Source organism: Alosa pseudoharengus, unplaced genomic scaffold (genome assembly GCF_046254945.1).
Source record: "Alosa pseudoharengus isolate Yale_2024_CS ecotype anadromous, Long Island Sound unplaced genomic scaffold, YU_APseudo_1.1 YU_APseudo_1.1_scf_17, whole genome shotgun sequence".
NCBI classification, from domain to species: domain Eukaryota; kingdom Metazoa; phylum Chordata; class Actinopteri; order Clupeiformes; family Clupeidae; genus Alosa; species Alosa pseudoharengus.
In genome coordinates, this window is record NW_027468640.1 from 29459312 (window position 1) to 29486811 (window position 27500).

General features: G+C 47.0%; 1 protein-coding gene across 2 annotated transcripts in view; it reads right to left on the reverse strand.

Annotated features, from left to right (window-relative positions):
- Positions 1-27500, reverse strand: part of plcb3 (phospholipase C, beta 3 (phosphatidylinositol-specific)) — a 56444-nt gene that overhangs the window by 6570 nt on the left and 22374 nt on the right. The window contains exons 2-24 of one of the 2 annotated variants that reach the window (XM_076289224.1): positions 27471-27500; positions 13761-13829; positions 12636-12776; positions 11829-11908; positions 11452-11505; positions 10794-10866; positions 9608-9714; positions 9314-9480; positions 8099-8245; positions 7755-7912; positions 7164-7246; positions 6881-6965; positions 5422-5581; positions 4570-4671; positions 4312-4379; positions 3928-4024; positions 3324-3408; positions 2435-2559; positions 2062-2216; positions 1179-1337; positions 753-852; positions 247-351; positions 1-89 (exon numbers count right to left, since the gene is read on the reverse strand). The exon at positions 27471-27500 is cut by the window's right edge and continues 57 nt beyond it. In XM_076289224.1, the coding sequence (XP_076145339.1) occupies positions 1-89; positions 247-351; positions 753-852; positions 1179-1337; positions 2062-2216; positions 2435-2559; positions 3324-3408; positions 3928-4024; positions 4312-4379; positions 4570-4671; positions 5422-5581; positions 6881-6965; positions 7164-7246; positions 7755-7912; positions 8099-8245; positions 9314-9480; positions 9608-9714; positions 10794-10866; positions 11452-11505; positions 11829-11908; positions 12636-12776; positions 13761-13829; positions 27471-27500 (2439 nt within the window). The remainder of the gene's footprint in view (positions 90-246; positions 352-752; positions 853-1178; positions 1338-2061; positions 2217-2434; positions 2560-3323; positions 3409-3927; positions 4025-4311; positions 4380-4569; positions 4672-5421; positions 5582-6880; positions 6966-7163; positions 7247-7754; positions 7913-8098; positions 8246-9313; positions 9481-9607; positions 9715-10793; positions 10867-11451; positions 11506-11828; positions 11909-12635; positions 12777-13760; positions 13830-27470) is intronic. The other variant, XM_076289225.1, reaches the window with a different exon arrangement.

A 27500-nucleotide genomic window follows, 5' to 3' on the forward strand; every position in this document is an offset into this window, starting at 1 on the left:
CTCATCCTCCATTAGCACAGCCAGCTGCCGATCCCTCTGGTCCAGCAGAGAGACGTGCTTGATGGGGTTAGTCAGGGCTTCAGCATACTCTACAACACACACACACACACACACACACACACATACACACAGACACACAGACAGACACAGTGAGAATGTGAGTTATGAACGTTTCACGGTTAAATACACCGGTGTTCATGGGAGTTGTAGTCTCCAACGTTTACGTTCACCAGCGCTCATCCTTACCTTGGTGCTCATTGGGAATGTAGTCCTGAGCCTCAATGTACACAAACAGAGAGGACAGCAGGAGAGGCTGGTTCAGCTCATTCTTCAGGCTTATGTAGTGGTAACCTGCAGCATGAACACACACACACACACACACACACACACACACACACACAGGAAAGAGAGAGAGAGAGAGAGAGAGAGAGAGAGAGAGAGAGAGAGAGAGAGAGAGAGAGCACACACACACACACACACACACACACACACACATGCACGCACACACATGCACACACATGCACGCACACACATGCACGCACACACGCGCACACACGCACACGCACACACACGCACACACACACACACACACGCAGAGGTTAGAATCCGTCTAAAGGAGGCCTGAATCCCTGAGCTACAGGTCCTGGATCAGATGGCATTGTGGGCTGAATCCCTGAGCTACAGGTCCTGGATCAGATGGCATTGTGGGCTGATCCTGCAGATTGAGGCCCGATCCGGCCGGCTGCACTGACCTGGGCGCAGCGCCAGCACCGGCAGGATGCGGTGCCCGATGAACTTCCCGTTCTCCTCAAACACGGCCACCCGCAGCGAGGCGAGATTGGGCAGGATCACCTGGAGAGAGGGATAGAGAGACAGAGAGAGAGAGAGAGAGAGAGAGAGAGAGAGAGAGAGAGAGAGAGAAGAAAAGACAGAGGTGAAGGAGGGGGAGGAGGGAGAGAAAAAGGAATGGAGGAAGAGGGAGAGTTTAATACCGGGATATTGTGCAATACTGATATTTCCAGTTAAATGCTGACATAGCCTGCAGTCATCGCTGCGTAAGACAGATGCAGACACAACTAATACCACACTGAATGCTGCATTGTCATTATGCTGTGTGTGTGTGTGTGTGTGTGTTTGTGTGTGTGTGTGTCTGTGTCTGTGTGTGTGTGTGTGCGCACCTTATTGAAGACAAAGCTCTCTTCGGTCCATACAGGGTCCAGTGAGTTGTTGTTGGTGCGTGTGCGGAACTTCCTCTTGGTGTCAGAGGGCAGGCCAAACATGTCCACCTCCACATACACACCCACCTTCCTCTCGTTCAGAAACTGGCCCGAGATAATCTGAGAACATTACACACACGCGCACGCACACACACACGCACACGCACACACACACCATGTTATTACACGGCTCTTCAGAGTGCTGTAGAAACTTCCATTCACATGAATGGGCCTTCCCAACGTTCGGACCTATGTTAAATCTATATAATCACCGGCAAAATATATAAATCACCGCTGTCAATGGCAACGGGTTGATTAATGTCTTTCATATCCCTCCGCAATACGTCCATTCGCTTATTGCAATGGAATTTCATTGAAAGGGAAAGTAAGCTAGTAACACGTTGCCACGCAACTGTCAAGTTCTATCTGTGTGGCGAACTATTTATTTTGTCAGCAACACGAAACGGTAGCAAAATCATTTTAAAGACCCATTGTGTTAGGTTTCTTTTCTCGTTTTGGCAAGTAGCCCTGTAATAAGCGGGATAATGTATTGTCCGCCGGTAATTATCAGAAAAAAAGTCCCTTTAGGTCGAAGTCGGGGTTCTGTTCTCCCTGTCGGGACTTATTTTCTGATAATTACCGGCTGAAAATACATTATCCCTTACATCTGAGAGTATAATTGGTTCAGAATAATAGAGATAGGCTGCGAACACAAATACTGATATGAGTTTAACCAGCAGTAGGTCAACATGCTGCAATACAATAACCCTTTATATATCTGTGTGTACTTTGCAAACACACACACACACACATACAAACACAAACACAGACACACAAACACTACCGTGATTTTGACGGTGTTGGCGACGATGCCATCCACAATGTTTTCAGTGAAGGGGTCAAAGTGCTTGTCTGTACGCCGCATAAACTCTGGCTTCAGCAAGTAGCCACAGCCCCCATTGTACTCAAACACACCCATGTTCAGCTGCATGGGCAGGTCTGTAACACACACACACACACACACACACACACACACACACACACACAGAAACGCACATAGACACACACACACACACACACACACACACACACACACAGCTTAACCATAGATTATGGTAAACACCACTATCGATATCGAGAACGGAAGTGCCAGGTGCGGGGGATGTCCAGAGAGGAAGTGCGTCCAGTGAGACGCGTGCCGGCCTTAAGTTCCTTACCGAGGGTCTGGAAGTTGAGCGCCACCATCTGGCAGCCCACGTTCCAGAAGAGGTGGGGCATGTAGTTACTGGAGTCCACCCTGGTGCCCTTAGGGTAGATACGACTCAGCTGCTTCTTATTATATCTGAGAGTGGCGCACTAAGGACACACACACACACACACTCAACTACCTGATGCCATCATTTACTTTTAACACAACCATGCGCGCGCGCACACACACACAGTCATGTAGTCACCATTTTAGCACACACACACACACACCATTTTAGCACACACACACACACACACACACATAATTTTAGCACACACACACACACACACACACACACAGATAGTCATGTAGTCACCATTTTAGCACACACACACACACCATTTTAGCACACACACACACACATCATTTTAGCGCACACACACAAACACACACACACACACATACAACGTACCATTTCAACTCACACATGCAAACGCCATACCATTGTAACACACATACACAATAAGATACACACAAGCAAACACACCCACACACATAAACAAAAAGTAATATCAAGCAGGATTTATGAGTTCCTCTTTTATCTTGTGTACATACACATCACAAACAAAGCATATCCTCCTCTAATGGCAATAAATAGAAAATCCTCCCAGATGCAGGTAATATATGTGGGGTAAAACAGGGCCACGGACATCCTCATACAGATCCAGGAAATTAAGACGAAGAAGGAAGGAACACATATTACACACGTATTTCCCCACTTCCCCCATTAGATAATTACACACATAAATGCATTTAAGCATGCACACACACGAACCAACACACACACACACACACACACACACACACACACACACACACACACACACACACACACACACACACACTCAAAAGGATACTCTACAAATTCCACCGGAGAGCTCTTCAGTGTGTCCATGCCTTTTGTCTCCACGAAAGAGGACATCTCATAGTATTTATTTCTCTCTGAGAGAGACAGACAGAGGGATAGAGAGACAGACAGATGGATAGAGAGATAGACAGAGGGATAGAGAGATAGAAGACAGACAGACAGACAGACAGACAGACAGACAGAGGAGACTCATTTGACTTTTGTCTGACACAGTAGTAGAGTGTGGGGTGAACGAGCCTCAGCCAGCTTCTACACAGCCTTTGGTCAGTCACAAGTGAGTGTGATCCATCACTATAATAGGGGAAATGAATCTGCATCAGTCTATTGTGAGTGTGTGTGTGTGTGTGTGTGTGTGTGTGTGTGTGTGTGTGTGTGTGTGTGTGTGTGTGTGTGTGTGTGTGTGTGTGTGTGTATGTATGTATGTATCATTTATACCCCTGTAGTGGGGAGGTGAGGGGGTGGACAGGTGCCATTAAGCCTAATGAAGCATCCCTTGTTCCCTTATTAGAGAACCAAGCAACCTGGATGAGTCATTCAGTTAATGTTTGACACACACACAGACACACACACACACACACACACACACTACTTACTGCCTGCTACTTCAAAGGACTTGAACTTGACTGGCTCGATGTAGTTGACCAGTGTGGACATCTCCTCGGTGGCATTGACCTCACTGCTGGCCGTGCCCTGGGACACAGAGGGACAGCACTTGTTGAGTACACTACAGGTATGAAGTGTGGGAGTGGACGATTCTCTCACACACAATCCCCTACACACACACACACACAAAGGCCAACAAACACGGCAACATATGCAGAATCACACACATACTGTACACAAGCACATTTATAGTCACACTCACAGGTGCATCCATGCACACCGCCAAACACAAACACACACACACACAAACACGCACACATACACACGCACATGCGCACGCACGCACACCCGCACACACACGCGCACAAACGCACCTCGTCTGAGTTTGGTTTCTTGGGATCTGCCACCGGCTCTTCCTCCTCATCTTCCTCACTCTCCACGTCTAAAAGCACCCAGCATTAGGTCATTAGCATTTGCAACACAATCCCTACATCCCTACACAAGATGACATCCAAAAAGATGTGAACCGAATAAGGTACAAAAACAATCAGCATGATGTGACGAGCTTAGAGGTGATGTTACAGGTGTGGTTCTGATTGGGTGAAAGGAATGTCAAGCAAGCAGTGACCAACCAATGGATTTGCGGGTTTCGCTGTCTTTGACCATCCGCTCTGCCAGCTTCTCCTCTCCATTGGACATAATGTGGTTGTTCTCTCCATCAGACAAAGGACAGTCTATGCACATGTGCAAATTCATAGACAACCAGGGAGACAGACAGACAGACAGACAGAGACACACACACAGACAGAGAGAGAGAGAGAGAGAGATAGTGAGAGACAGAGAGAGCCAGAGCGAAAGAAAGAAAAAGAGAGAGAGAAATAAAAAAGACACACACACACACACACACACACACACACACACACACACACACACACACACACACACACACACACACACACACACACACACACATTAAAAGACAGAAGACGGTGCATGGAAGGCAAACTCAGCTAGCAGCAGTGGTACAGAACAGAGAGCAGGAGCACTGTGGCACTAGGCCATGGAGGTGACGGGGGTATTCCTGGAGGCTGCTTTGCCTATCTGTGCCTATTTGTGTAGCGTACATCCTCGTGGCTGTGGCCGGAGTGCAGAGCCTGTGAATGGAGTGCACTGTGTGTGACTAACCATGCAGGCGTCATATCCATGCAGGTGGGGACCAATGCAAAGAGTATAGATTTGTGTAGATTCTCAGGAATACATTATTCTTCTGCTGTGCATTTGAACGTATGTGTAATGTATGTGTAATAGTGTGTGTGTGTGTGTGTGTGTGTTTGTGTGTGAGTATTTGAATACATATATGTATTATATATACATATATTTATTATTATATATATATGTATATATATGTGTGTGTGTGTGTGTGTGTGTGTGTGTGTGTGTGTGTGTGCGCGTGTGTGTGTGTGTGTGTGTCCGTACAAACCCACCATTGATAGGCGAGGCCTGGTCTGAGATGTCCCCTCCGTCAGTGTTCCTGCGCCTGACACTGCCCCCGTTGGTCGTGCGGTGGTGGTGCTTCTTCTTGTTCTTGATCAGGATCTTCCCAATCAGCTCCTGGGGGGACGGCAGTGGGTGACCTGGGACCAGCTGAGAGAAAGCATCACAAATTTAGGAGGGGGGGGGGGGGTCACTGCCTTAAGATAGGCTTCATAGCTGTGCTCAGGCCAGACTGCAAATACACCTCACAGAGAGCAGAATGGCTGAACCTTAGATGCACTTAAGGCAGGGGTGTCAAACTCATATTAGGGTTAGGCAGTGGGCCAGATTTGTTGGAATGAGACCTCATGGGGGGCCGTCATTGTCATGGTCATTTTCATTTCTCTGCATCATGTATCAGTGTTGTTAAATTATATACTCCTTTACTATACCCACTCATGAGCAAACAAGTACAAATCATTTACTCGTCATATCCTGCTCTTTCTCTCTTGAAACACCATACTTCCATGTCAGTTATTTGGCATATTCCTTTCTGAGGATGGTTGGTAGTGCTAGGTTTAATCAATGTATCACAGAAATTGCTTATTACAAATTGTTGAAGACAGCTGAATGTGAATATCTTTTATTTCTAGTTTTCCCTTCCTATCCAAAACATCTTGGGGGGCCGTATGAAACCTGCTGGCGGGCCTGATCTGGCCCCCGGGCCTTATGTTTGACACCCCGGACTTAAGGTGATGATACATGGAGCAACTTTTCAAACAATGTTGCTTAGCAACCACATAACAACCACATCATTATTTTGACTGGTTTATCATGGTGATTTGCCTACTGATGATTAAAGTTTTACAGAAAAGAATGGGAATGTCCCAGAACCACAATACTGAGCAACATTGGCCAGCAACATTGCTCAAAAAAGTTGCACCATGTATCATCAGCTTGAGATGACCTCTGATTACCTCTGTATGGGAGTTATAGATGACTGAACAAGAATGGCATCCTCAAAAAGATCATTAATACAGTGTGGAAAGACACAATGGTTTGATTCAGTTTGATAACACATAAAGTTCCTTTTCTCATGGACATAGTAAGAATAAAAATACGTTTACGACAATGATTTTGAACTCCTTTTGATGAGTTGTGAACAGGTGCATTGTCTCGGGTCCATCTGAGCCTTAGGAAATGACAACGCTATGAGCCTTGAACATTCCGGCAACACTCCTACTACATTCCTGATATGTTCCTAAACGGCAATATAAGCCCAGACAAAGTGAGAGTTTGGACAAAATGCAAGCCACCGCTGTCCAGCAGCAGCCTCCCTTGATCTAATGAGCTCATTGCTGAGAGCTGCTTTTTACAAGGTCACAGTTGGCGTACTTGGAGGCCTTGACCTTTGACTGTGTCCCTGCCAAAAAAAAAGATGCTGAAAAAAAAAAAGATGCTGAGACTCACCGGGTATTTCTCCAGCGGGTCGATGAGGAGCGCATCGCCAAAGATGGTGCGGCAATACTCTGCCATCTTGGCTTGCTGCTTCGCACTGGACAATGGAGAGAGACAGAGACAGCGAAACAGACGGACCGAAGGAGAACAAATGGACTTAAGAGAGAATACATGGACTTAAATGGAGACAGAAGAAGGTGAAATGCGCCATTAATGAAAAAAGTATTTTTAATTTCAAGGATTTTGTTGGCTGTCTCGCGCGTCTCCTAAAAAGGGAGAAACATCCTGTACTTACGAGTCCACGTGGTTTTCAAAGGAGAGGATCAGGGGATATGGCGAGGTCTTGAACGCACTCTCTGCAATTGCCTCAATCACTTCCTATTAGCACAACAGAGAGAGAGAGAGAGAGAGAGAGAGAGAGAGAGAGAGAGAGAGAGAAAGAGAGAGAGAGAGAGAAAGAGAGATCATTAGCCAGATGTTGAGGGCCCAACAGAACCAGTGCCAGCAGAGTTGCCATAGTGGCCAGCCTCCAGCACGAGTCTCTGTCCGTGGTGAGCGCTCATCGCTAGGCAACCGCAGACAGATGGGCAGACATGACACAACAAGGGGTGACCGGAGAAGACAAAGACATGAGAGCTGTAAAGGAAGACTAAAATATCCACCAATGAGATGAAAACAGGTAGAGGGGACAGGATGTGTCTACATGTGTCTACGCTATGGGATTTAGAGAGAATTCAATATGTGTGTACACTATGGGATTTAGAGAGAGACTGGAGTTTGAATCAGTGTGTGTGTGTGTGTGTGTGTGTGTGTGTGTGTGTGTCTGAACATGAAAATGTCTGTATGTATTTTTGCATTACTCTACACTAAGGTGTGGCACACCCACCTTGAATGGGATCTCGGTGGTCATGGTGAAGCCGTGGGTGATGTAGGGCTCCTCGTCGGGAAGGCGGCCCTTCCAACAGTCCAGCTCCACACAGCGGCAGCCTGTCAGCAACACCTGCCTGTACATCTCCACCGAGGACAGCCCCGTCAGCTGGCCCACTGCACACACACATATACACACACACACACACACACACACACACACACACACACACACAGAAAAACAAACATACACACACAGACATGGGCAGGAAAGGAGACAAAGGTTGTTTAGTGAAGACCAAATACTTAAAATGCTATGTGTGTACATTACTACTACTATGTGCTACGTGTGTGTGTGAGTACCTGTGAGGTAGGTGTTGTGCGAGGAGTTGATGAAGTAGTGGGACAGCGACTGGGTCATGTCGTCAATGACGTCCAGCCTCTCTGGAGGAACCACGGAGTTCTCCTCTCCCCCCAGGTATCTACTGAAGCCCAACAGAGAGATCTGATCTACACACACACACACACACACACACACACACACACACACACACACACACACACACACACACACACACACACACACACACACAGACACACACACAGACACACACACACACACACGACAAGCCAAGTCACTTTATTTATATAGCACAACAGGAGAAGGTAAGGAGGTAATTAACTATACATACATAAGAAGAAAAGGAGTCCAGAATTACAAGGGTTGAAAGGAGGGAAAAGACTTAAAAGAAGGGAGATAAAAATATCAATTCAAATTCAGTAAGTAAAGTAGGAATAAAATAAGCAAATAAAACAATAAAACAAAACAAAACAAAAAATAAAACAAGCAATTAAAAAGCATAAAAGTAGTAAGATACGGTTAATAAAAATAGGGGAGCAAAAGAAAGCACATGGTGTGGGATTTAAAAGTGTGAGAGAGAAAATGGGGGGGGGGGGGATAATCTTTAAATTAGCGTGACAGCTAGCGTACGCTACACAGACAACATCAACACCATTCTCTGCACGTGTGTGGCAGGCATGCATGGACAAGGGCAGTGTCTGGCTCTTGGCATTCCTCCCCCCAGTGTGAGTGGAAGGTGAGTGGAAAAGGGTGCCGTGTGTGCACTGCAGGTGCTGCAGTTCTTGTATATTCATGGCTCCATGTGTGTCTCTGTTTACGCTCGTGAGAGTATCCGAATACTGAACTCTGGACTGTGTTTTTGCATGTTTATGTTTATGAATGTTTATGCGTATGCGGTGTTTGTTTGTGTGCGTGTGTCCGTGCCTTTCCATCTTTGTGTTGGTTTTCTGTTTATACTGCTTGACATTGACTCGCTGCACTGTGCTCTGTGTGTTTATGTGTGCGTACTGTATGTGTTGGTGTGTGTGTGCGTGCGTGTGTGTGTTCTGGTGCTTGAGTGTGTCTGTGTGTGCGGGTGTGTTAAGAGAGACAGAGTGTCTGAGTTCTTGTGAAAAAGGGAGAAAGAGATAAAGAGTGAGTGAGATAGAATGTGTGTGTGTGTGTGTGTGTGTGTGTGTGTGTGTGTGTGTGTGTGTGTGTGTGTGTGTGTGTTCTACCTCTGTCCAGCTGGCTGGTGTTAGGCTCGTACTTCTCCATGATCTGCCGCACCTGCTCGCGTTTGAGAGGTGGATACAGGACCTCGTTTAGACGGGAGTCGCGCTGCTTACGGTTCATGAAGTCCAGCATCTGGTCCAGAGACAGGAAAGGCTTCCCTTTTGAACCTCTGTGAGGAAACACACACACACACACACACACACACACACACACACACACATACACAACATGCACATGAATGCCCATGGAAAAGCATGAATTCAGACTTGTTATTCATGTTCAGGGGTAGCACTCACGTATCCACAAAGATGCGCTCAATCTCAGGCCTCAGGCAGAGGAAGTTCAGGAAGTTCAGGAACATTTCCCGCGTTAAGTCATCTGGCTTGATCCCCTCCACTTGAGACTACGAGAGAGAGAGAGAGAGAGAGAGAGAGAGAGAGAGAGAGAGAGAGAGAGAGAGAAAGAGTCAGTTATCAGGGTAAATGAGACCCTCAACTTAAGTCTCTCTTGAAACTGACCACAAGAGGGCAGGAGACAGCCAGTGAAGGGCAGCCAGTAAAAGTGTGTGTGTGAGTGAGTGAATGTGTGTGTGTGTGTGACTGAGAGAGTGAGTATGTGCATGTGTGTGTGTGTGTTAGTGAGTGAGTGAGTGAGTATGTATGTATGCGTGTGTGTCTGTGTGTGTGTGTACGCGATGTGTGTGTGTTTGTGTGTGTTTGTGTGTGTGAGAGTGTGAGTGAGAGAGAGAGAGAGTGTGCACGTGTGAATGTGCGCGCATGCGTGTGTATGTGTAAATGACTGAGGGGGGCAGAGTAACCAAGGGCTGTTGGGGGTGGGCTGGGTGACCATGTCATGTGAGGAGGGGGAAATGTACTGAGGCAGTGGCTGGTTGCCTGGGAGATGCTCTACATGCTAAAGGGGGGAACTAAGGGAGATGCTTCTGTTTACACAGAAGACACAGAGACATAGACTAGTGTCAGCTGTTGCAAGCATGTGTGGACACACACACACACACACACACACACACACACACAAACCTAAAACACACAATGCACATCAACATGCATGTTCACTCATACACACACACACACAAACATATATAATTACAGCCAACACACACTGTAAAACACATAACATATGCAGATAAACGCAGAAGTGAACTTTGGTCCCTGACACACATACACACACAAGGGTGCAATCATACAGAAATACCTTCAGACACACCTCTCTCTCTCTAAACCATGCTCTTGCTCACACACGCACACACACACAAACACACACACACACAGTTGGGGCCAAGGAAGGGGGCAGGGCTTGACATATCACTAAACTTTCAATTCAGCAAAGAGTTTCATTTCAGCCTTTCACTACTGTCCTAATCAGACAGATCCTGGGTCAGTTCTCCAATTGAAATAAACTTCATTCATCCAGACCCATGGGCTCGAGTCCTGATGCGCGCTGTCTTTGCGAGCTCACGGTTACCTTATTGACAATGAGGCCGCACTGCTCCAGTGCACTCTCCACTCGCCTCTTGTCTGAGAACATCTTCAGGAAGCTGAGAAAGGAGAAAACGTGGTGGAGAGAGAGAGAGAGAGAGAGAAAGAGAAGGAGAGGGAGAGAGAGATTTTAAGATTTTAAAAATGACATGTTATTACAACATACAAAGAACCGACCAAGCCTTCAATCAATCAATGTGTGCAAAAAACTCCAAGTAAAAAACAAACAAACAAATAAATAAATAAATAAATAAATACTGGATAATCTACAGGAATTTCATTCATTTCACATCAATAATAGCACACAGAGAGAGAGAGAGAGAGAGAGAGAGAGAGAGAGAGAGAGAGAGGAGGAAGAGAAAGGCGGCTGATAAATATCTGGAGGCGAGACAAGAGTGTATTACAAAATGAAAGTAAAAAAAAAGGAAAGGAGAAGTGTGTGTGTACGCCATGCGCGTGTGTGTGTGTGTGTGTTTGCAAGCACACTTCCACCTTACTTTCCTTCAACACACAAGCCATGTCCACTGAGGAAAAGCAGAAGTATGGCTGTGTGTGTGTGTGTGTGTGTGTGTGTGTGTGTGTGTGTGTTTGTGTGTGTGTGTGTGTTTGTGTGTGTGTAAGGACTGTGGTTTCTCAATACTCACTTCTTTACTGGGATTTTCCCATCTGAAGACACCTGTAACTTTAACTTAGTGTATCTGTGTGAAAGAGAGAGAGAGGACAGAGAGAGTGAGAGAGAGAGAGAGAGTGAGTGAGTGAGAGAGAGAGACAGACCAACAAACAGGAGGATAAAGAGAGAAGAGGAATGTTATGGATGAGTCCTTCCCCTCACCATTACAAAAATAAATCACATTAGCCTCTGGAATGCAATGAGCACTGTTACATCAGTTCAAAACAGTCTACACCACCAACAACATGTGACTTCTGACCACAGGCCATCCTCATGTGCACACACACACACACACACACACACACACACACACACACACACACACACACACACACACACACACTCACTTACGCCTTCAACAAAAAGGTGTTTCGCGAGGAGTTCTGGGAGAGTATGTTGGTGGAGAGTTTAAACAACTCTTCTGTCCAAACCTGCCGACAGAAACAGTTTGACAAGAGTCACACCCAAGCATAGTACCAATCTTCATCCTCCAATCCATATATGCATGCACACACACATACATACACACAGTACCCTCAACCACACATTACACAACAACTGAGCATAATCAACCACCGCACACACACACACATGCGCACAGGCACACACACACACACACACACGTCCATCACCACCCTTAGTCCATCTCCATCTCTTCCGTCCACATAGTAACTCAGTGATAAGAGCAGGGCGGTGGTCCTCAGGAGGGCTGGAGGTCAGGTGCTGGAAACAGTGACCCCTGCCTCCTCTCCTCCAGCCTCCAGAGAACAATGGGTCTGGCCCGCGGCTCCTGAACCATAACATCCCAGCCCAGCCCTTCCCACAGACAGGAATACCGCAGGGAGCTTATGACCCACTGGGTCTGGTATGGCAAACTGAGAATGAGCCAGCAGGTTCGACAGATATGCTTTCACTCTCTCTCACACACACACACACACATATATACACACACACACACATACATGTACATACACACACACACACACACACACACACACACACACACACACAGTATGAGACATGAGAAAGATATGAGATGCAGGGATCAGTGTTGGAAATGCAGATTTTGTGAGCGTGTGTGTGTGTGTGTGTGTGAGTATTTTTTATGCAAGGGTTAGTGGTGGTGGTGGTGATGGGTTGGGGGGTAACCATAGTTACCTTGGCCACATCCTCCTGCATGGCCTGGAAGTTGAGGAAGGAGACGTTGACGAGGTCATTGCCATGGACGACCGTCACCAGCTTGGCCTCCACGTTGCCCTCGTTCTTGCCAAAACCGAGAACGTCCCGCACGGTGGGGCTCTGCAACACGGAACGTACGGAACACACCAAGACAGTGAACATCTCAGGGATAGAACAGAGATTGAGCCAACAAATAACAGCAAAACAACCCTTGACCATCAGGGAACCACAACAGAACAAACAGAACATTCAGAACAGAGAAGGCAGTATCTAGAACTTATGTTGTTCCTGATTAAGTATATGGTTCCTTATTGTGCATAACCACTTTGGTTTAGAAGAGCACCCACTCCTCCAACAGATGCAGAAGGTCTCTTCACCAGCATGTGTCCGACTTCCACTAGAAGTGTATTGAAAACAGTACGTAACAGCGTCAATAACAACACACTTATGCTCCCTGTATCCATCCAGAACCTCTTTCCGTCGACCAATCAGCACGAGATGTCATTGCTGCCACAAGAACTCAAGCACCATCGATCTGACCAGCCAGCCAAGCCTGAGGCACCTCACTCTGTCCCCTGATGGACCACTGATCTTTTCCACTTGGTCTGGTCTGATGTTTGCCATTTGGTTTTGCCAGCAGTTCAATGTTATAACACAGCACTGAAGAAATGCCCTGACACAGGCTCCCTGTTGACTATCCTTTGTCAACCTTAAACGATAAATGGATGCATTGTGCATCATGGATACACACGTCATATCTGTACCTTTGAGAACAATGTCTTTATTCATTATTGCCAATAAATCATGGTTTGATTTGATTTAGATGCATCACTATTACACTGCTCAATTCACTTAATCCAATAGATTTTCCAGTCACCAATAACCTTTTACGGTTTAAGCAAAGACACAGTGCCTAATATCAGGTGACAGGTCAAATCTCTGTGTGTGTGTGTGTGTGTGTGTGTGTGTGTGTGTGTGTGTGTGTGTGTGTGTGTGTGTGTGTGTATGTGTGTGCAGGGTGGCATTACTAAAGTGTTACGTGATGGAAAATAAACATCAATTTATAATTTATGGTGTGTTGCAGACACTTGCAGTCTGACCTACCTTTGGTAACTTGGCATATTTCCCTGTTCTGGTGTCCCTGATATGGCTGATATCCAAGACTTCCACCTCCTGAACAAGAGATAGAACAAGAGAGAGAGAGAGAGAGAGAGAGAGAGAGAGAGAGAACATTTTTTATGATAATTTCTGTGATGGAGCACGAGAAGGACAGAGGGAGAGACAGCAAGACTGACAAGGCAGAGACAGGCCGAGAGAAGGAAGGAAACAGACTTGAAGACTTAGGGAGATGAAGAGGGAGGGAGAGAGAGAGAGAGCGAGAGAGAGAGAGAGCGAGAGAGAGAGAGAGAGAGAGAGAGAGAGAGAGAGAGAGAGAGAGAGAGAGACAGTGGGAGATGTAAGCAAGTTTTTTTTATCTGTGACAAATCTGCAGCCCCAAATTCTCCATCACACAACAGACGTGCAGAAGAGTGCAGCCGGCCTGTTCTGAGGACAGGCCCCACACGCTCACACATACACACGCCATCCCTCTTCCCTCTTCCACACAACGCCAGCCAAGAGCACAGGCCAGCCAGAGAGAGAGAGAGAGAGAGAGAGAGAGAGAGAGAGAGATAGAGAGAGAGAGAGAGAGAGAGAGAGAGAGAGAAATGAGTCAATAAGTCAGAGGGAAGACGACAACAAGCCAATTTTATAGAGGAAGACGACTTTTAAAACTCGACCCCCTTTTTCCGTCTCTGTCCATCTTTGAGCTCTATTTTAAACATTTAAAAAACCTTTTTTCTTCTCTTTCTCCACCTTTCCCGCTCTCTCACATCCTCCCTTCCTCTCTCTCTCGCTCTCCATTCTGGCGTCATCTAAACACGTCCCCCAGCGTGGCGGTTAAAAGCGCCGGGATTCGGCTGTGCCAGTGGAGTTCTTCCGAGACCCTGGTCCGGAACACTGGGACAGCTGGGAACGGCCGAGTGGAGACACAGGATGCCTCTGCCCCTTCAGCCTGAGCCACACACACACACACACACACACACACACACACACACACACACACACACCCTTCAGCCTGAGAAAGTGCAGAAGCTGGCAGGGTTTCTGACACACACACACACGCACACGCATACACACACACACACACACACACACACACACACACACACACAGAGATACAGACACACACACACACACACACACACACACACACACACACACACAGACACAGACAGAGATACAGACACAGACAGACACACACACACAGACACACACGCTCGCACACAAACACCACTTCCCCCTCTGCTTCTCTAAGAGTGAGGGAGGCTCGTTAATGCACTTGTAAACAAATCGGAGGCCAAACATTAAGTAGTCGTTGGCTTGGCAAAAGAGCAAAGCTGCCCCTCACCCCACTCTCACTCTCTCCCACAGACCTCCCTCTTCAGCTTTCGAGCTCTCCATCCTCATCTCTCTGTTCCTCTTATTTAAATCTGACAAACATCCTTTCACTGGTGTCAGCCTACCCTGCTGATCAGATATCTCCAAAGCTTTTTGAATACTACTTTGAATACTACTAAAGCATAGTAACATCTTGCTTTCAACGCTCCGTCCACTCTTTCAACACATCCACCCACCTATCCACACATCCACCCATCCACACATCCACCCACCAACACATCCACCCATCCACACATCCACCCACCAACACATCCACCCACCAACACACCCACCCACCCATCCCTGCCCATTTCCATCGGTCCTCTGAAGTCCATAACCTCATCACTTCCTCTGCATCCCTGAGTTCTGTGTTAATTGTTCCTGGCTCTGGTTCTGTGACTGGGGCCTCGCTCTGGGCCTCTCGGCGCAGTGGGGATGATGAAGCTGTTGAGTTGACGACTCCCTGGGGTGCGCGCACGGGTGAAAGGGCTCTGCCGGCAGTCCGGCGGGGCCTGATTCTAGTCCAAACAGACTCAGCAGGGACCGCGGCTTCTGGGTCACGCTCACACACACACACACACACACAGACGCACCCGCACATGCACACGCACAGACAGAGATAAGACACACACGTGCAAAGTCACATAGACACCCGCATACACACCACACACACAAATACATACAGTACATCCACACACACAGACAGACACACAAACACCCACAAAGACACACATACACAGTCACATACGCAGACGCACACAAATACACGCGCACATTTTTTAATCTGCTCCCAACGGCCACATTTCCATTAAACTGTCTCGTACAGCTGCACTCCCAGAAGAATAAATTAAAATTAATTTGCTGCTTTTGCTGTCAAACACCCATATTTGGACCAATAGCAGCTTACTGGGGCTGTACTGGGACCCGCCCCTTCCCACCCTCCCTCTCGCTCTCTATCCCCCCCCCCTCTCGCTCTCTATCCCCCACTCTCTCTATCCCCCACTCTCTCTCGATTCATGGTGGGTTTTGTGTTCTTTAGAGTAGTGCCAAGAAAAGAGTGCGTCTGGAGGAGAGGTGGAGTACAAACTGGACTGGGGACACACGCTCCGAACGGACTGGAGGGGGAGAGAGCTGTGCGGAGGAAGAAAACAAAAACAACACAGGACTCCAAAACTGGAAGACCTGGTTTCTCTTGTTTTGGCGAGACGGACTTTCCACGGGGAGCCAGAAGCGAGAAAGGCGTAGAGAGAGAGAGAGAGAGAGAGAGAGCGAAAGCGAGCGTGTGACTGTATGTGACTCCTGCATGCCCGTAGGGAGCCTGTAGGAGTCATCAGACATGTACAGTATATACCAGCGCACACACACACACACACTACAAAAAGCATCTATGACCTAAGAAAAGGGCAGACATTACAAAAGTATGTAAAGGAATGTTATCAAATAAATCATGTATGTGTGCGTATATGCGTGTGTGTGTGTGTGTGTGTGTGTGTGTGTGTGTGTGTGTGTGTGTGTGGTGATGTGGTGTGGAGTGGTGTGTGTGTGTGCGTGCGTGTCACTCTCTGTACGTCCAAAATTCCCTTCATCGTTGAATGTTGACTCGAAGCTTAATAGTTAGCCAGTCATGGCTGTATTATTATGTCATTTGTAATACTTGCGGAGATGAAGTGAACTGAGCCGATTGTCCTGCACTGTTGTCGGCCCACCGGGGAGCAAGCTTTAGCCCACAGTCAAACAAGCCAGCAGAGCAGCATCAATCACCCTGGGCACGCATGGAGAGCCTCACGCCGAGGGGGCTATAAAAGACTACATTACCCACGTACCAAAGCCAGAGCTCATGCAATCAGCACACAGCTGGGCTTCAGAGGCCTAGGGTATATAATGTGCATCATCATATCCGGTCACCCCTTGACAAGTCAGAGGACATTTAAATGTACATTTTATTAACAAATGTTTCTGCAGAACAAAGCACTCGACCATTCTTGGAAACGATGGCTTTAAGGTTGACAACTTGACATCCAAAATAGCCACTGAATTTTTAATGCGGCTCAGCACAGTGGAGATGAACAGGAAGCCAACGGTGCCTGCAAACAGGGATGCACTTGTTTGGCTGGGCTGTTTAGCATACTGTGATGTGGGCTCAGATGATCTGATACTCATTCTCACCCATTTCCCCTTTTTCTTAGCTCTGGGAGCATGGCTCTCGTAATGTCACTTCCTGTCCGCGGATGTCTGATCTCTACGCACAGTGCCACGGGACGGAGAAGTGATTTAGCGCCTAAATGGCATCTGAAGCAGAGGCTCATGGAGGGAAGGGAGTCATCCCTGAATCCAGTGCCAGATCCGGCCTAGACGTGGGCCAGATCTGGCCAGCATCCGGCTGTCATTCTGGATGGTCTTCAGAAGGACATAACTGACTTGAGCTGAGTGCACATGGTGTCTGATGTAATCCGGATGATGTCATGCATGCAATAATCAGATCCATGTTGATCATGAAAGCACATCACATTGCAGCACACCACATGACCCCCGCAATTGTTCTGTCTGGGTGTTTTTGGTTGCGAGTGTTTTGGATGGACGTGGGCCCAGCGGAGACAATGAAGTGATGGGATTTTGAGTTCCACTGCAGTCCGGCGAGTCTGAGTCAGACGGAGCTTCTGGTCATTTGGTTGGACCCGGATCGCTGCTAAAATAGAAGACCTGGCATTCGAGCGCAGAACCCTCGCGGTTGCAATACAATAGCAACGGAGTGGTGAAATTACACAACAACAATGAGACTGTACCACACCCTGCTCACAGTGGAACCGGTGGACACACACACACACACACACACACATACATTCTCTCTCACACACACATACATTCTCTCTCTCTCTCACACACACACACACACACACACACACACACACACACACACACACACACACACACACATACATTCTTTCTCACACACACATACATTCTCTCTCTCTCTCTCTCACACACACACACATACATTCTCTCTCTCTCTCTCTCTCTCACACACACACACATACATACATTCTGTCTCTCACACACACATACATTCTCTCTCTCTCACACACACAAACACAAACACAAACACACACACACACACACTCTATCTCTGTCTCTCACACACACACACACACACACACCCTTAATAACCACTGAATAGTGAACCGAGAACAGAAATTCTCAATAACACACCCACACTCGATATCAGGAAACTAATAAAGAATGTCAAGTCATACTAGCTTTGAAAAGAGATAGATACATAGACAGATTTCAAACAAACACATCAGATCATGAGACTTGATAAATAGATGGACAGATAGATCAAATAGACAGACAGACACACACACACACACACACACACACACACACACACACACACACACACACAGCAAATGAAAGAGCAAAAAATATTTTAAAAAGGACAACAACAGGGAAAAAGAGGAACAGGCGACCGCACAGAGAGCGTGTCACAAACGTGAACACATGAACTCCATCTGCCCTGCCAGTGCCGTCTCCGCTGGGTCTCCTTCCCGAGGGGGGGACCTCCCCGCTGCCTGGCCCAAAGCGGCGGCCCCTCCCTGGGCCCTTTTTGTACTCCGAGGGGGGGGGGGGGGCTGAGTGGACCCAAGGGGAGCGGAGGGTGGGATTGTGGGCGGTGGGGGTGCCCTAGCCCCGAGGCTGGTGCTGTAAAGTCCCCTCATGTGGGCCACTGATCCATGCGAGGGAGGCCAAGCCAGGGCTCTAATAACCCCCAGGTGGACATCAGAGAGTCATTAACACCACGCATGCGAGAGGGATCGGCACGCCGCGCTCCACAGAGCCAGGGGGATCCACGGGGAGAACGAGGGAGCTACATCCCTCTTCCTGACCTCCACTGGGGAGGGAGGGTGGAGGGGGTGTTCTCAAAAGCTCAACATAGCCTCTATCAAACACACACACACACAGACACACACACACACATTTGTACACACACACATAAACACAGCCTCACCTCCATGTATAATTCCATTTCAAACATTCTAAGACACTCATATATGAAAACAGACAGAGAGAGAGAGAGAGAAAGAGAGACAGAGTATGTGAGTGAGTGAGTGAGTGAGTGAGTGAGTGAGTGAGTGAGTGAGTGAGTGAGTGAGTGAGTGAGTGAGTGAGTGAGTGAGTGAGTGAGTGAGTGAGAGAGAGAGAAAGAGAGAGAGAGGGGGATTGGAGGACACACACACATACAGTATGATGACATAACCGTCATGCTATCTTGGTGGACTCTTGTGTCATACCCTCTGGCCACACACACTTCCTGTCTCAGAATAGAGGGAGCATGGGCTTCAAGAGTTAGGGTGCAGTGGCAAACGCTGGGTGTCTCTCAGTGTGTGTGTGTGCGTGTGTGCATGTTGGTGAGTGAGTGCATGAGTGTGTGACAGAGAGAGAGAGAGAGAGCGAGAGAGAGAGGAGGGGGGAGGGAGAGAAAGAGAGTGAACACTATGTGCAAGTGTATGTGGCAAAGATGGGTGGGCTTTAGGGACATAGGAACATGCTTGGGTGGAGTTGTAGACATATAATACTCCTGTGAACTTCATCCACACTCCCACCACGCGCACACACGCACACACACACACACACACACACACCAGTCCTACCTCTGTTGTGCATCTTTCTTCCCGTAACAATTTCCTAGCCTTTCTTTCTTCCTTGGTTTCTCTCAAGTCTTGTTCCAGCTCACTCACGCCTACTCTCCCTCTCTCTCTCTCTCTCTCTCTCTCTCTATATATATATATATATATATATATATATATATATATATATATATCTCTCTCTCTCTCTCTCTCTCTCTCTATATATATATATATATATATATATATCCCTCTCTCGCTCTCTCACTCTCTCCCTTTCTCTCTCAGTGGAGTTAAGGTCAGTGACATTTTCGCTGCTCTCTGGTTTCTGCTTGGTGACTGAGGAGGCGGGAGGGAGGCCAGGGCCCTGTCCTTACTCGACTCATAGAAGAATTAAACAACAACAACAAACAAACAAACAAACAGGAAATGACCATGCAATTACACCCTTACACAATAAACAAAGCTGATAGAGCACAGGGACATTAGGAGCCAGCCCGGAGAAATGGACCCACCCACCCACAGTCTTGGACAGAGGGACAAAGACTGACACTCACACAGATACAACCACAAATACAGTGTAAGGAGATACAGTGCACAACAAAAACACACACACACACACACACACACACACACACACACACACACACACACACACACACACACACACACACACACACACACACACACACACACACACACACACACACACACACACACACACACACACACACACACACACACACACACACACACACACGCTAAGGAGAGGAGGGAGGAAAGAGATGACAGGGGCAGCCGGGGCAAGAGCAACAGGAGCCAAAGAAGCAGGGAGGGAAGGAGAGAGAGGGAGAGGGAGAGAAAGAGAGAGAGAGGGAGGGGAGAGATTTATCCACTGGAGCAGAGATGATATGAAAGGTGCAGACATGCAGTCAAACATGGTTAGAGAGAGAGGGGGAGGGAGGGAGGGAGAAGGTAGAGGTAGAGAGAGAGAGAGAGAGAGAGAGAGAGAGAGAGAGAGAGAGAGAGAGAGAGAGAGAGAGAGAGAGAGAGAGAGAGAGAGGCATTTTTCTCTGTTCTATTCTTTGGTAACACTAATTCCTTTTAAATGCCAATAAAACGTACTGAATTTAATTGAAATTAACGTTAAGCTGGCTAACGTTAGTGAAAGCAGGATAGGATGAGAGCGTGTGTGAGTGAAAGAGAGAGAGAGAAAGAGAGAGAGAGACAGAGAGAGAGAGAGAGAGAGAGAGAGAGAGAGAGAGAGAGAGAGAGAGAGAGAGAAAGGGAATGAGCGAGTAAGTATGGGAAAGTGAAATACGGTGGCTCTTGCTAATGAGCAGAACACCCAGGAGGAGGAGGAGGAGGAGGAGAGGAGGAAGGGAGATAATGTCTTTAGGCCTGCCCTCTGCCCTCTTCCTGTCTTCCCTCATTCTCTCTTTATCCATCTCTCCCTCCCTCCTTCAAATGCAATACTGCGGTGTGCTGGTCTGTGTTAACACAGTATTGCTTTGTTTGTCGCCACTCGTCTGTCTCCATCTCCATCTTGCGCTCCCTCCGTCTTCTTCCCACTCTCTCTCTCGCTCTCTTTTTCCAACTCTCTCTCTCCCTCTCTCTCTCTTCATTCATCTGCACCGCTCCCTTCTTTTCCACACTTCCACCTCCATGCATCTAATCAAATTGGTGTGCGCTGAGTGTTTGTCATGCCGGTCATTCCATTGCTACACTCACACACAAATACACACACACACACACACACACAACCATATGAATACATACCACAACCACACGCACAGATGTGCATGCACACACACATACACACATACCTACACACGTACACACACACATACTCTAAAGGGGAGGGCAGAGATGATGAGAATAATGAGAAAAAGAGTGAGGGCATTGCGCAAAGCACACAATCAAAGTTGATTATGGTTGTACTGCTCAACTCTAAAACACATCTTGAAAGGTCAAAAATAGGCCTCTAAAGACCAAGTCCAAAATAGCCTAGGTCAAATTTAAGCCAGTGTGTGTGTGTGTGTGTGTGTGTGTGTGTGTGTGTGTGTGTGTGTGTATAAAATACTGATCCTGTGAGATGGAAATATTTTTCAGTCTTAAATACAGTATATTTTGGGGCTCATGTGCAGTGTGCAGACCTTCTCCCTCTATCTCTCCGACACGTTCTGCCACCTGTACATATATTTTGGACATGCACACCACTTCTCACCAAATGTGTGTAGAATATTGGCATACATGGTTGCATGTAAAAAGAGCAGGAGGCATCAGAAGTGACAGGCCAGGGGCAGAGAGGGTTAGACAGAGAGGGAGTGATGCAAAAAGGAAGCCATCGCATTATCGGCCCTCAAAACACACTTCCTCTCTGTCGCGTGGGTGTCTGAGGGCTGCTGTCTGTGTCGGTGTGTGTGTGTGTGTATGTGTGTACACGTCTGCACGTGTGTGCGGCCTGGCCTAAACACATATGCTCTAGACTAGAGGATCCCTCTTCTTGAATAAGCGTGCACGTGTGTCTGTGCATGTGTGTCTGTGCATGTGTGTGTGTGTGTGTGTGTGTATATGAGTACTGCATGTGTCTGCTTGCATGCATGCTTTGTAGTACCCTGTGTGTATAGAAATGTGTGTGTGTGTGTGTGTGTGTGTGTGTGTGTGTGTGTAGAAATGTGTGTGTGTGTGTGTGTGTGTGTGTGTGTGTGTGTGTGTGTGTGTAGAAATGTGTGTGTGTGTGTGTGTGTGTGTGTGTGTGTAAGTAATTGTGGAAAGGGAAAAAAATAGAGAAGGAGGAGGGGGGATTAATATTTGTTACATCCTAATCCCTAAAATAAAGCAGCCTAATCGCCATGGATAATCGTTCTGGTCAAGAAAACACGTCACAAGCAGGCCACTCAAAAAATCACCGACAATATCGAACAGTCAACAGCAGCTACCAAACGGCTCTTCCGAAACACCACCCTCCAACACAAACACCAGCTGATGCCAAGCTAGAAGAAGAATGGGCAGACATCACTTGTTTTTCTCACCATACACAGCAGTAGTAACTCTTAGAAAATGCAAGAGTGATATCCATCTTTTTCCACCCTAAATTTGTTTCCCCCTTCATTTTCCGTTCACAACACAACCATTATCCATATTGCTATTATTAGATTAGATTAGATTAGATTAGATTAGATTCAACTTTATTGTCATTGTGCAGAGTACAAGTACAAAGCCAACAAAATGCAGTTTGCGTCTAACCAGAAGTGCAAAAAAGCCGAAAAGTGCAATGAGATATACAAAGTATAGACAGTGGTGCATAGGCAGGACAAGAAATGTAGTGCAATGTAGACAGTTTAGAGTAATACAAATGAGATATAAATATGTGCAGTGTATTAGCAGTTACTTTATAAGAGCAGAATGCTCTAATTATGCTATAATACTTTGATTTGACAACATCTCTACTTGAAGGAAATTTCAAGAACCATTTGTACCAAGATGGCCTTCTGCAACGCCCATTCAGCCAGCTTCTACCATTTCATTTCATTGGAGTTTTCGCTGCCATTAATATGTGCATACATTATTTATCGAGTTCGATTTCTCCATCTTGGTCTGTACATCTGTCTCTCCCTTTCTCCTCGGACGGTTTACAGTGTAAATAAAGGAAGTGATGATCGTAGGGATTCAGTCTGAGAGAAGAGCTTTGGAGGTTAATGTACAAGTCCTCAGAGAAAAGAAAGAGGGAGAGAGTGAGAGAGAATGAAGGAGGGAGCAAAAGAGAAGAGGGGGGAGAGAGAGCAATAGCCGTAGGGTATGCTGGAAGTAAAAGGGGCACAAGGGAAAGTTATGCTCCAGGACTACCCTCTGCGTCTGAACAATTTCCTGCATGCTTTCCCACAGAAAGAGGGGGAGAGAGATAGAGTGAGGGGGAGAGAGAGAGAGAAAGAAAGAAAGAAAGCAAGGAAGAATGAAGAACCTTGAACATAGAAAGAGTGGAAGGGAAGCAGAAGTTGTGGGCAGGGAGAGGGAGAGAGAGAGAGAGAAAGGAGAGGGGGAGAGGGAGGGAGAGAGGGAAAGTGTCATCCCAACGCAGGAAGAAGTTTAGTCGCCTGCTCTTGGCTGATGACAACCAGCTGGACTCCAAACAGGAAGGAGAGACAGAGAGCAAGAGTGAGAGAGAGACAGAGAGCGAGTGAGAGAGAGAGAGTGAAAACGAAAAGAAACTGAAAGTAGAGGCGAGACTGCAAGATCACAGACACATTCCAGAGAGTGTTACATGAGGCGGATGTGACATAATGTATCCAAGTCAATATATACTGTAAGCTCGCAGTGTTCAGATTGGGGGGGGGGGGTGCAATAGAGGAGGACAGCTTGCAATAAAACTGGACAGGCGAATTTTCCAAATGGATGACAATCCCCTAATGAGTGTGTGTGTGTGTGTGTTTGTGTGTGTGGTAAAGTATAGAAGTTCACACTAATGCAGCCCAGATATGGATACAATCTAATGTTGGCTAACAGCTCGGCCATTACTGGCTGCTGAGAGCCCTGGCCTGCCACATTAGCGCCAGACTGGCCCTGATGGATAGGCCACTCCTTCAGACTTCAGCCTGAGCGCTATATAGGCCCATGTCAACAGAAAATTAGCCTGAGCAGATCAGTTTCCCCATTAAAAAGACAGCCAAATGCAATAGCACTGGGCGCTACATTAGGCAAGACGCCAGCAGACCTGACACACACACGCACATACACACATACACAGAGACACACACACACACACGCACATACACAGAGACACACACACACACACGCACATACACACATACACAGAGACACACACACACACACGCACATACACAGAGACACACACACACACACGCACATACACACATACACAGAGACACACACACACACACGCACATACACACATACACAGAGACACACACACACACACGCACATACACACATACACAGAGACACACACACACACACACGCACATACACACCTTTAGCTGCTCCTGTCCTTAAGTGGTGCCTAAAGCTTGTGTAAAAAGTGGAACCCTTCCCATGTCCACAGTAACCACGTTTCTTTTTTTTGTCATTCCGAGTAAAATATTCCCTAGGGGTGGTTGGAGTGGGCACTGGAGCTGCGTCCACTCATACAAGACAAGCACCAGTCAGTCTACTGAGAAGAGACAATGTGAGGTATCCCAGGCCCATAGGTCAAATCAGTCAGAATGTTTCACTTCAACTGACAAACTATGAGTGGAGAGAATTACATGCAAAACCACCAAACATACACACATACAGAGAGAGAGAGAGAGAGAGAGAGAGAGAGAGAGAGAGAGAGAGAGAGAGAGAGAGAGAGAGAGAGAAAACACTATACTCAAACACATGAGATACACACACAAACACACACACCAGTTTATATGTATAAATGTCTTATCTATCGTATGTTCTGTATTGTATTGTTTGATGTCCTGCTTTGGCAATGCAAAGAAATATTTGTCATGCCAATAAAGCTACCTTGAATTGAATTGAATTGAATTGAATTGAGAGAGAGAGAGAGAGAGAGAGAGAGAGAGAGAGAGAGAGACAGACAGACACACACACTCACACTCTGAGAAAGGCTTCCTGTGTTGAGAAAGACATTTGCTTATTTAACGAAAACGAGCATCTGATAATGGTGCCACATGAAAATTCATCTGCCATCATGAATGCAAAGCCCTAACCCATGGAATGACAAACGCAAATGTAATGAGTCAGCTTACAGTTAATACTGTCAAGTTCACTCTTTCACACTACATCTCTCACTCACACTCATTCACACACGCTCACACACACAGAGTTTGAAAGGGGGATTAGCCACATGTACACACACACACAGACAGATCCGGACGAGACTCTAAGTAGCTAGTGATAAAGACCAGGTCTCAGAAAGAGTGCAAGAGAGCGAGGGTGACAGCAAGAGCAAAAGAGAGAGAGAAAGAGAGAGAGAGAGTGTGTGAGAGAAGGAGAGGAAAGTATAGCCATGGATCTGCTTTTTCTTATCAGGAAAAAAAAGTCACATACTTTACTGGAAACCCAATCTTACACCCACACACCCACACACCCACACACACAGTCTAATATTCTATGCTGATCTATGCAATCTTTCATGTTTACCCAAAACCTCCTTTCCACCAAACTACTGTATGTCGTGTGTGAACAAGTCAACTCTTCACCAAACATGTTGCACAGCTATCCAAAAAGCCTAACACCGTCACATGTGTAATATATGTGTGCAATGATGAAGGTGCACCGACAGACCCAGGCTTCGTGGAAGTGGGTTTGACTTTCAGCAACCTTCTTCTACTTGGAAAGGAGAGAAGTGGTGCGCGCGTATTGTGAAGGCTGGCTCACACACACACACACACACACACACACACACACGCTGCGCATGTCAGGAACAGCAAGAATAGCAGGATCAAATGGTGTCGCGATTGGCAGTTACTGGAGAGATGATTGGCCTCTTTTCTATATATTGTGAGGGATGGGGATCCCCCGGGGCCCCGGCACCCAACACTAAACAGTGCCACCGCGTCTCCTCCGGCAAGCTATGCCCTAGTGTCCTACTACTGTACGCCACGCACACACACTCACACAGGCTTGAACACACACACACAGGCTTGAACACACTCACACACACACGCTTGAACACACACACACACAAACTTGAGTACACATGCACATGGAAGCTTGCACACACACACTCACAAGCGTGCATACACATGCACAGGCTCATGCATGCACGCACACACACACACGCACACGCACACGCACACACACACACACACACATGCACACACTCACAGAAACATTGCATCTGCCACACCCATCGCCATGTAAGCTGACAGACATCTCCATAACACATGGAAACAGTCAGACGTGTAAAGTGCTGGCACACTTAGGAAGGATATGCAGTCCTCGGTACTCATTTCTCCCCAGGAAACACAGAGACACACACACACACAGAAAGAGAGAGAGAGAGAGAGACTCTTGTGGACACACATCCAGATTCAGATGAGAAAGTGAGAGCAGGGGAGCATCATGGAAATATTCTGTGTTTCACCATATAAATGTCACTGGTCACTTTAACTGTCCACATACCACACATGCCTGAAAGATAGATATAAAAGAACATAAAAACAAGCAGGGAGAGAGAGAGGGAGAGAGGGGGGGCATTGTAAGGAAAACAACAGAGCAGCAAAGAGAGTAAAGAAAGACAGAGAGAGCTGAAGTGAAGGGGTTGGAGGAGGAGAGGAGAGAAGAGAGGAGAGGAAGAGCTGATTTAATTTGCGGAGCCGAAATTTGATTCAATTCATGGGGACTCACATGATGGGCCGATCGCTCTAATTGGCACAAGAGAGAGAGAGAGAGAGGGGCAGAGAACAGAGATAGGGTGGAGTGAAAGAAAGGAAGAGAGAAAGAAAGGAAGAGAGAAAGAAAGGAAGAGAGAGCAAGAGAAAAGAGAGACGGATGAAGTTACAAGAAGTAGGAACAGAGGAAGCCTAAAAGGAGGTATCAAGTGTAAATGAACGGGTGAGATGATCCCACACAATGACCGTGAGGTGGACCGAAGCCGCGGGCCAGGGATGGGAAACGGGCCCTTGGCGTGTAAAGTAAGCACAGAGCAGAGCCGAGACACGAGAGTGTGGAAATGAACATGTAAACAGAGGAAAATACTGACCAGGGTCGCACCGCCCGTCCAGTACAGGAA